The sequence below is a fragment of the Dipodomys merriami genome, unplaced genomic scaffold, assembly GCF_024711535.1.
Source record: "Dipodomys merriami isolate MVZ:Mamm:240054 unplaced genomic scaffold, mDipMer1.0.p SCAF_2, whole genome shotgun sequence".
NCBI classification, from domain to species: domain Eukaryota; kingdom Metazoa; phylum Chordata; class Mammalia; order Rodentia; family Heteromyidae; genus Dipodomys; species Dipodomys merriami.
In genome coordinates, this window is record NW_027203381.1 from 112,225,698 (window position 1) to 112,237,291 (window position 11,594).

The following is an 11,594-nucleotide window of genomic DNA, read 5'->3' on the forward strand; positions in this document are numbered from 1 at the left end:
TGTATTTGATATTGGTATAATTTGTGGAGGGGAAGGGAAAAACAAATCGTTTAAATAGGGATACAGGTGGACCCATTGCAACAATGAGATGTAAGTCGTTATGTTGAAAATGAACTTTACAACTTTGGTAAGGGGGGGAAGAGAGAGAGGGGAGGGGGAAGGATGGGATGGGAAGAGGAAACAAAGGAGGAGGCTACAATGCTCGATAAGAAATGTACTCATTATTTGCTCATGTAATTGTAACCCCTCTGTACAGTATTTTCACAATAAAAAAATAAAATAAATAAAAAAAATAAAAAAAATAAAAAAAATAAAAAAGGAAATGTTCAATCATGTTTTTCAAAGATTCTATCATTCCTTATTTTTTTCAGATGTATTTTTTCTTTATTTATACTTTTAATAGAACTAAAGGGTCTTAACTTGTTTGAAGATACAAAAAAAATACCCCAAAGATAGTGTTTTCTATTTCACTTGCAGCAAGTCTATCTTGAAATAATTACAAGATTTTTTCTAATTAAGAATGTATGACTAGTACAGAATCATGATGTTTTGAAAGTAGAAATCTCTTTTGAATGAATCAACAAGTAAAATTGTCAAGTAAAATGGCAAAGGCCAAACAGCAACTAAACTAAAAATACAATGATCAGATGATCAGCATAAGTACGAAATCCTTTCACAAAATGATCAGGCAAGATGCTAAGATGACAATTGACATTCTCTAAAATGGAGATTGTTAATCCACAATGGAAGGATAAGCTAATTTGACAATGACTTTACATGTAGAAAACCAATTGTAAACGATCAGACACATAATTCAAAGATTTGAATTTGTTAGACACAGCCAATGGAGAGAGTACTCGGCAGCAATGAGCACAAAAGTCAATGATCAATAGCTACAAGGGTTGAAGTATATAAGTTAAGAGCCACGAAAGAGGTAGGCTTGTGGGTAGTAGCTACTAAACAAACAGATCTGGGGTGTGTTATACATTGATGGTTGGATAGAACTTTTGAGTAGATGTTCATCAGGATGGGAATACACGAGGAATGGTGGAAGGGTTGCAGGAAATTTCACAGGTTTTTATATACAAATTGATATTTTTGGTAGCTTGAAGGTTGATCAGATGTCTCTCTCTGGAAAGTTGTCCATGAATTAAATTTCATGTTGGCATGGCAAGCATAGAGTACCAATATCATTGGCAGTTGTAGAGGAGATCACAGTGGCAGTGACGAGAAAATGTAGTAATTCTCCAAACTAGGAACTGTTGTTTTCAGGATATCATTTGTGGTATGATATAATACAGTTGAGTAAGGCTTTCAGAGGAGTTACAAAGGGCAGAGCAGTATGTCTATATCTACAAGAAGCTAGATCTAAATGTTCAGATCATAACCCTACATTCTCCTCATATTTTATATCAGTTTATATTATAACATCGAATTAGTTTATTGTTCTATTGCCTCTGCAGATGACTTTACATTCATTCATAAAATAAGTTCAGCTTGCCTCTTCTTTATATCTGTAATCCTGATTTGTTTGTGTTTATTGGTCCTGAGGAAGTGTGATATCATTGCCTACATATTTTATGTTACTTTGTTCCTGTCCCCACCCTCAAAAATACTTCAGAGGAGTCCACTTTAATGATGATGATTCTATTCACTACCCATAAGAATATTGTGGTTAGGAAGACTCTTAAATTGAGAAAGAGTCCAAATGTTGATATTCTTGAAGCTTTATCATACTAAAATAGTTTCCATGTAACAAAATTCATTGAACTTTCCTGATGGAAACTATCATACCATTTGGTTTTCATCCTGAGTCATAACCTATTTGTCTTGACAATTTTATATAAGCATCTTAGAATACCTTTCATGAAGCTCTGCTCTGACAACATGATACATTTCATATTAAAAGTTGAGTCTTTTTTTCAAACACTTAAAGAAATGTAGATGGTATTTCCACATAATAATATCTGTGACACACTTGCTTTTTAATAGTAAAGTTGTCATTAAATTCCTATTGGTGGTGTTCAAATTTGTAGATTAACATATCAATAGTCATCAGCTTCTGTATCAGCATTGCAGAACTAATATATATATATATATATTATATATATATATATTATATATATATATTGCACTTGAAATCACTTATTAGATTTGGGCATCAGGCAAGTAAATGAAGCAAATATTAAGCAGAACTTTAATGTTATAAGAAGAAAGATTAAGAGTGCCTGGTTGGACACAATCAAAAGAACTTTTTTAGTAATCATTTTAACTATTCCCATATATGCAAGCTAATATTTATGGAAGTCTATTTTCTTGGGACAGCTATGTTCTGGAACTAGGTATTTCTTTTCTCAAGCTTATTTTGAGTCAAAGAAATTAGAGTTGAGAATAAATGAAGGAAACTAAAAATCTTAAACTTCCACTTAGTATATTAGAGAAAATTCATGATCCTTTTGGTAGATTCTGTCCTGATGGAAAATTATCCCATAATTTTACAGTTTATTGAGGAATCCGGAAGTCTGATATGCTTTTCTCTCTCTTTTTTTATTTTAATTCTTTTTTTAATTGTGAAAATACTGTACAGAGGGGTTACAATTACATGGGCAAGATAATGAGTACATTTCTTATCAAGCATTGTAGCCTCCTCCTTTGTTTCCCCTTCCCATCCCATCCTTCCCCCTTCCCCCTCAACCCTCCTTCCCCCCTTTCCAAAGTTGTAAAGTTCACTTTTGACATAATGACTTGCACGTCTCATTGTTGCAATGGGTCCACCTATATCCCTATTTAAACCATTTGTTTTTCCCTTCCCCTCCACAAATTATACCAACATCAAATACAGTGAAAGCAGGGGTTATACTGTCGGGGAGGGACATACAAAGCAACAAAGAAATAATCTTATAAATTTGTTAGAAATAATTGCATGAAAGAAAAAAACATTTGAATACATATCTTAGGGTTCTCTCTTTTGAGAGATTATTTAGTAATTCTTGTGGGGCTTACCAGAAAATATGAGAATTCATGTACCTGTGTTAATTGGCACGGGGTATACAAACAGGGAGAAACCATACCTTGGATATATTTTTAATTTTGACATATGGGACAGATTAAATGTGAGCTCCCCTTGAATATCTTTTGTTGTTTGGTTATTTGATTTCAGACAATGGAAGGAAATTGCTTGATATTTCACATTGGGAAATTTTCAAGTCAGGATTCCACCTTCTTCTTAAAGAGAAGCCCATGAGCCTCTGTATCAGCGTGTGGCCTATTACTGGCAGAAAATAACTGAAGATGTTGGAGTCATCAAGGGTTAAGGTAAGTTTGAGAAGTCTCTCTGACATTTTCCTATCTCTTCTAAGAACTTTAAGCACTCGATAAATGAAATCTTTCATGCTTTCATGTGATTTCCAAGAAGATTCTCTTCTCACCTTGATAAATCTCAACTAAAGAACATTGTGTGTGTACTTTACCTAAACTTTTCATGATTTTGTTGAAGATTCCTTTTGCTTCTTTTGCTCTTTGTAAAGTTTGAAACCAGGTGACAACCAGTCTACAAAATCTCTCTGGCATGCTACCTTGGGGTTTTGAGAAAGAAATGAAATCATTCCTTGTAGAGTGAAAATAGATTTGGTCTCTAAACACCTGCTCTTGAAATGTATGTGATAACTAGGACACCATAGAATCTCATGTTATCAAACTAAATATGGTCCCATCATTAATCATCACTAATTGAAATGTAAGTTCATTGCAGGATATGACAATAAAGGAAGCCTGGTATCATCAATCAAGTTGTCACATCTTGATGACTAGGCTCAATACGCATACCTTGATGACTTATTTCACCATTAATTATATTTTCATTCAATTTATAATTTCTTCTAATCAGTACAGAGGCCAATGGTTATCTTAGACTAATGCATCTCCATATAGCTACCTGACTGAATAAACTGCCATTAAAAAAAGAAGTATTGCAAAGTCTATTACTTTTAAGAGATGAATTTTGGAGGGAACAAAAAAATGAACATAAAATAATGAAAATTACATCTGAGACTTTAAGACATTTTATTCTCATACTAAATGCTAGTAAAACCCAAAAAAGTCTAATATAGCCTCCATATGTTCTTTAAATTTCTATGTAAACAGAGGTTTTTCATGTCTTTCTATTGCCTATAACAGCTATTCTTCTGAGTTGGATTCAAGGGATTTTCATCGTGTGCCACCAGGATGAGTTTTTAAGACACTTTCCATTGTTATTTTCTATTTTCCTTTTCCTTTTCCATTTCAGTTTCACTAAAATGTTCTGAATTTCCTAAGCCACTCCATCTCAGATACTTTGCACAAACTTACTCTCCCTGGGAATTGTGTTAGCTTTCCATAATAAATATCTAAAATAATCAACATAAAGCGATCAAGTTTATGTTGGTTCACATTTTGGAGGTTTCAGTCCATGGTCAGTTGGACCTACTGGTTTGGGTCCACTATAAGGCAGCAAGCACACCATGCCAAGGATCACAGAGCAGAAAGGTGCTACTCACTTTTTGCCCAGGATGTAAAAGAAAGAAGTTTCAAAATCTCCTTCAAGGCAAACTTCCCAGTAGCCTGAGGACCCCATACTAGACTCAACCTCCACCACCTTTCAGTAGCACTGAATTTGGGAGTAAGCCTTCAATAGATGGACATCTCTAGAACCTCATTTGTTATGCATCCTGAAAATTGTCCTGCATTGTTCACAGCAGGTCAATATCATGATCTCAGACATCCCTTCTGCCTCTCTCCACCATCCCATGAATGACATATTAAACACCTCATTTGACTTTCCATATGTTAAAATAGGAGTTAGAAATCATTTTCTCACTAGTTACCTGGTTGTATATAAAAACTGAGATTGAGAGCATTTGATCAATTCTCATAGAAATGTTATGGCTTTCTTCAGTTTGGATCCAGGATGGCAGTTTGGAATTTCACTCTTCTTGTCTGCTATATTTCAGCAAGGCACATTTGCCATGTCTATGTACAGTGGTTCATCTAATGATGTGGAGCTTCAATTTTCAATATTCCTACAATTTGACCTCCCCACCCCTGCATTCCTTTGTTTTAATCTCTTTGAAGACTGAAAACATAGTAAGAATGCACTGGGATATGAAAATGTGTCAATGACATATTGTTAGCCTATAGTTACATATAAAATGAATAATACTACTTTGAATTCATTACTAGTAATGAAATCTTGGATAAGAGGTTTTATCTTATGAACCTTGTTCTTTATCAGTACAACAGGGCTAATCCTATTTCCCTTTTGCCCCTTATCATAAATTAGCTGTACAAGGGAGAGTATTTATTTCCATGTGTACATACAAGGAACTTCATCAAACTCATTTTCTCTCTTCCCTTCCTTTTCCTCTTAACTATGGTTCTTAAACAATTCCAACAGATGTTTATGCTCTCTTTTCATTCATGCGCATAAAGCAATTTCATCATACTCATCCTCCCTATTCAACTCTGTTACCCATCCCTGACACACCACATTTTGCTTTCCTTAGATCCTTTTCTTTTTCCACTTTTTAGCATACTGCTTTTAAATAGCTGAGAAGGATTAAAGTAATTTCGAGAAAATGCCAGGCATCAGATATGTAGTATTTATAGTATATGTTTCTATTCTAAGGTACATATTATATTCCAAGGTGCATATTCTATTAAGGTACATAGAAATGACACATGACAAGAATGATGTGCATGTGAAGGCTGTGCTTTAATTATGAAGAAAATGGCAGGAAAGAACTTTCCAAACTACAAAGCATTGAGAATTTTAAACACAGAAATGATAAGAACTTTTAAATGCTCAATAAACAGATTTTAATATAGAACTTAAAGACATAATATAACCCTGTAGAATGAGAACAATGCATGTAAAGCTGAGTGATATCTCAAAGACAGGAAACATGAGTTCTTTCCAGCTACTCATGTTGATTTTCATTAATAAGGAGACTACCAGTTGCCTGAGGAGAAGTATCGCTGAAAATTGCTGTATGTATAATTTGTGGGTCTGTAATAATCAGACATGCAGGTGAATGGCTGGCATCCATTGGACTGGTACCTCAGTGGTTGACGGTCATAGCGCAGATAGCTCAATGGTTGATTACCACAGGTCAGGTAGCTCAGTGGTTGACGGCTATGCACCAGGTAGCCCTGCGGTTGATAGCCACAGGACTGGTAAGTTGGCAGGTGGTACCTCAGAAGTTGTCTAGAGGATACTGGAGAACGGAAACTGGAACTTTGAGATGTGAGAGGAAGACAGCTAGTTCCTTGATGGAATCCAGACACACCAGAAACAGTTGGAGAGCAGCTGGAAGGACTACAGGCATTTCTTTCACAGGTGTTAGATTGGAAGCTCCTGCGTTCACCACAAAGTTCATGGCTGTTGTCATGGGCCACATGGCTGCCCAGGCTACTGGAAGAGCAGGGAGCATCACCACAACTCACCTCTGTGGAGTGGAGAGCATCGGGTGAAGTGACAGGAAGATGGCAGGAATTCCTGAGTGAAGGAGAGCCAGAGTTGTCACAGCAGCAATTGTTGTCAGACATGATGGAGATAGAAGGTCAGGCCTAGACTAAATGGCAGAGAATAGGATGTCAAGGTGTACTTGTCACTTTCTGAACCTCCTCTTTATATACGTTGGCTCCTGGGTGTTGGTCCTCTCTGTAGTCTGTCCTTCTGTTCTACTTTAGAACTATTTGAACGTCATCTCATTATTACTGAGTTGCCTACCCAAGCAGTCCTCCCACTAACCCATAAAAATACAATGTCATCACCAAATCCTTCAAGTAACTGTCATTCCAAAGTGTCCATCAGGTCTTCCCAATTCAATCTTGCTTATACCATAACACCAAAGTAGGTCAACAGCTGTGTTAGGAATTCTGTTCCTCTATCAGTATTTACAATTTTTGTATCTATTGTTAAATAATCTATTAATTAATCTTAGAATTTGTGAGAATTCATTTATGACCACTTTTCCCATAAAATCAATATATACTTAGAAGTACAGGTAGATAGATACATAGGTATAGATATTTAAAGGCATTAATCATATATTTTTGAAGTGATACATATTGAAAATTCTTCATTTGGGAACAGAAACCCAAGTTTTCACTCTTTGGAGATGTAACCTGAATTTAGGGAAATGTGACATGAATATCATTTTCAAGTGTATATTTCCCAATTTAAAAAGAGGTGACCTGAAAAATCTTGTTAATTTTTGCTAAGATCCACACCCATTGACTTTATGTGTCACCCTTCTTTTTACTATAATGAAACTGAAGATGTTGGCAGATGTGTGTTGATATATGCTCTATGAATGCAAAGCCTTTAGATGCTTACCTATGTAAATGTCAGCACAATATTGAAATAGGATAGTATGGTATTTATAGCTGGTTTTCTTCTTATTATATCCCAAAGTATATTTTCCTGTACATAGAAGCTTTGGGAATAGCTTATATTTCCTTGTAACTTAATCAAGAAAAAAATTAATTACTAATTATATTCTGAAGTTTTATTATCAGTTGATAACTTAGACTCACAATGTACTCATACATGGAAAATAAAAATAGAAATTACTAGACTGATTGACCCAAAAGGTAAAAGCCTGATTTTCATTTAGCTATAGTATGGAAGTATACAACTCAATTTATAATAATGTAGTTTAATAATATGTTAAATTCATAGCAGTTACATTGTGAGATACAAAAGCTTACATGTTACCATGGTACATAGGGAATTTTTCTTTAAGTTATCAATAACTCTACATGGAATTGTGTTGTTGTGTTACTGAAAAGAGGATATTGTGGACTGATACTTCCGTGAGTAGAACTCAATCATCATTTCTATAAGTGTACATTCATGAGTTTGTTAAGAAGTTTCATTTATGAAGATAATGTATATCATTGTATCTACAGAAACATGCTTTTGAGGACACGTAATAGAGTAGAAAATCATAGGCATATGTAGTATAGTGTTTTCTTGCCCTCCAGCTTCTGATGTCATGCCATGAGCCAACTTTGTGGCCTAGGCAAATATAGCCAGAGCTTATGAGCTCAGTTCTATTCAATTGCTAGTCTCTTGCAAGCAGTTTCTATGCTAAATTTCTGCATATGAAAATCAGGTACATTTAAGAGCTTCTCAGCAGTATCTCTCAGGATGTATTAATTTTTATAGAAACTATAACTATTATAGAAAGGAATTAACTGTTATCCTCATGGCACACACTCAGGGAAGTTGATGGTGAGGTCTGTCTGCTTGAGATTTGCAGTGAAAAATTGTTGCCAAAGTAGACTTGACTGAGCTGCTTTTTAGATTGTGACTATACACTGCCTTGTTAATCACAGTTGGTGGGAAAGCAAACCTTCCCATTTGGAGGAAGGGCATTCCATAGCGAAGAATCCCTGTTTTCCCCCCATCAGAAATTCTAAATATCTCATGCTCACTCATGTAAGTTTAGTAATTAGATAAGCATCTTCTCCACTTGAGACACCTAGAAATATCTTCTCTGGCATTGGGTACACCTCTGTTTCTGTGGGTATATTTCAACAGTCATATTTATATGGAACCATATAATGTAAGCATTATAAACACATTTTATGATCTTTACAAAAACTAAATAATGAGACAGGTTGTAATTGTCTTTATTGGATGGAGAGGTATCTGCCACAACTATCAAAATACTTCAGCCTTTTTTACACTGAATCTTAGAGACTTTTAGAAGCCATTAGCGACCAACAAACTTAATCTGAAATATAGGTGCCTGGGCTACCTATATTTTCAATTGGGAGTGATAATTCTAATGTGTGCCCCCACAAAGCAACTGAATTCTCAGACTCACGCAAAAGTACAAGTTTCTCTGTATTACGTGTTTGCATCCTTTAGGATGATCAATAAGTATTCATGAATGGTGCTGAGTATTGCTTGGTAGAGAATATTCTGGATTGGTACTCTCCATGGCTACATCTCCACCATTTGACACCCAGAGAGTAACTGTATTTAGAGATTATTGTAAATAAAATGGGATTTTCCCTTTCATTTTCAGGTAGTATGTTAATCTGTGTATAGTAAAACTAAAATTGAAGCATAGAAACACTGTGGGTAAGAGACTAGTAACTGAATAGTACTGAGCATGTAAGTTCTAGCTATATTTGCTCAGGCCACAAATGTCAACTGATGTTACTTCAAAATTCAGCATTGACATATCTTTGATATACTGGTTTTTTTTTTTTGGTTTTGGTTTTGGTTGGTGATAGGCCTGAACTCTGGGCCTGGGTGCTGTCCCTCAGCTCTTCAGCTCAAGGCTAGTGCTCTACCACTTGAGCCACAGTGCCACCTCCATTTTCTTCTGCTTATGTGGTGCTGAGGAATTGAACCCAGGGTCTCATGCATGCAAGGCAAGCACTCTACCATTGAGCCACCTTCCCAGCCACTGATATGCTACTTTTATAAATATCTATGTGAGTAAAGTTTAGTTGGTATCAGAAGGATAAAAATGATACTATCTCTCCTCTGAGACCACAAAAGTATAACAGAAAAAATACTCTCATTGTGTTCTGAAGGTAAATCTACTTATAAGGATATTGCTTCCTTATTTTGAGCACACTGATTGGCACAGAGGTCTATATTTTTAGATCCGATGTGGGGAAAACAAAATTTCTTTCATTAGCGAATATGATTCTTGGAATTCCCTGAAACTGACTGAAGTGAAAAAGAAAATAGAACAGAGGAGCTGCTATAGAACGGCATATTCCATATGCATTGTTTTATGACTTTTATACATAAGCAATCTTCACAGAAGGAATTCTTGCTCATTTTTTGGAAGGGGTGAATGACACAGAAAAAACTTTTGTGAAGGTGACAAACAATTCATTGACAACAGAGATAGTAAGAACATGGGTCATGCATTCCAGAGAATCGATATAGCAACAAAATGGCACAGGAGTTTCAAAGGCCACAAGAATGGCAGGTATTAGAATCAGTAATGGCTATAAATGAGTAAATAATAAAATGATAACTTCTAGCTCTATCTGCATTTAAACCCTGAATTTGTAAAGGTTGGAGGGACTGCTATAAATCAACCAATTTCCTCATTTTCTTCTACCTGCAGTCATGAGAGTTCTTATTTCTTCTCAGCTAGGAAAAAAAATCCTATTTAATTCCATTAGTGAAGTCCAAAATTACATTATATTTGTGAAAATCTTCATATTCATTATGTGATCATATATGTCCTAGATTTTTTTACTTCTTTCCTTTACATGAAGGGTCTAATTCAATGATATGCCAAGCTTACCATGACAAATGTCAAAGCCAGACAAGTAGTTATGATGTATGACTCAATGTGCTGGGAAGAGCGTCTTGATGAGTCTTTCTTAAGTAGCATGTTCCTGAGGTCAAATGCTCAATGACCTTCAAGGGCTCTTGATTCCTGAAACGTGGCATGTATATACAATATGTTTATGTTTCTCACAGAGAATGTACAAGATGGACTTGGAGCATCTTTGGATCTATAAAAGCAATAGTTTCTCAAAAGCAAAACCAAACAATTATGACACATATCAAAGAGACACAAGAGTCAACTAAAAGAATTTTTAACATCTAAACAGAAACAATTTTAGTGAACTTCTTTTTTAAATTTCATTGTAATCTTTGACAATATAGGTGCTCTTTGATTTTTTTCCCTTTTTTTTTCCTGCCCATGTCAATCCCAGAAAGAGAAATTGACACTGGCTTTGATCAGATTAGTTCATCAACAGTCAGACCTTAGAAATGATAAAAACATAGTACCTGGCACAATTTTGAAGGCAAATGTATATTTGCAAATAGAACCATGAAAAGTCATGTCACTGCAGTTACATTTGCTATCTTTTATCAAGTGGACACAGCTCTTTCACTAATTAAAAACTTCTTTCATTCATGAGAATTAACAAATGAATTCTCACAAAAACCAAACCTGCTATGCTGAGGAAACACATTTTCTTGCAGGCTGAAGGACATGCAAACTAGACTGTCCTAGTAACACCCCCCCCCCAAAAAAAAGAATACTTAGCCTGGTATGATAGCTCCAGTGTGTAATCTTAGCTACTTTGAAAAGATATATTGGGAGATCATGATTGTAGGCCAGCTGAAAAGAAAAGACTGGGAAACTCAGTGTACAAGTGTTTATTAGGAATACATTAGAGAAGAAAATTGACCTCTCCCACTTCTCAAAGTCTCCCATTTAGACAGACTGACCTAAAATAGAAATAAACCGTTAGTATTCTAGAAGGTCTTGTATCAGAAATATTTTTCCACTGAAACTTAGTGGTGAAAGCCCATTGTACCAATATTTTCTAGAAAATGACCCAGCTTCCCACACATATATCAAATTGCTTTGGCATTGGAGGAAGAGAGTATATATTAATACATTAGATTAAAGCTTTAGTAGTGTTCTGTTCCCACATTCCACTGCATTCACATGGCAGCATTTATAAACTGCTTATTTAGAGAAGCCCAGTGCCCTGGTAATCCAGGCAGGTGAGCCATGATGGACAGGACACTTAGAAGAGTGCTTGGTATGGAA

At 35.4% G+C, this 11,594-nt stretch overlaps 1 protein-coding gene across 1 annotated transcript; it reads right to left on the minus strand.

The window, feature by feature from the left end:
• Positions 1-5,985: 5,985 nt before the first annotated feature.
• On the minus strand, positions 5,986-6,582 carry Krtap26-1 (keratin associated protein 26-1). The gene has a single exon (XM_070028891.1). It carries the CDS (start codon positions 6,580-6,582, stop codon positions 5,986-5,988), a length of 597 nt encoding a protein of 198 aa, XP_069884992.1.
• Positions 6,583-11,594: the final 5,012 nt, after the last annotated feature.

Excerpts from the sequence above, each read along its gene's own strand:
- Krtap26-1 (XM_070028891.1), bottom strand. The coding sequence starts at position 6,582 with ATGTCTGACAACAATTGCTGCTGTGACAACTCTGGCTCTCCTTCACTC.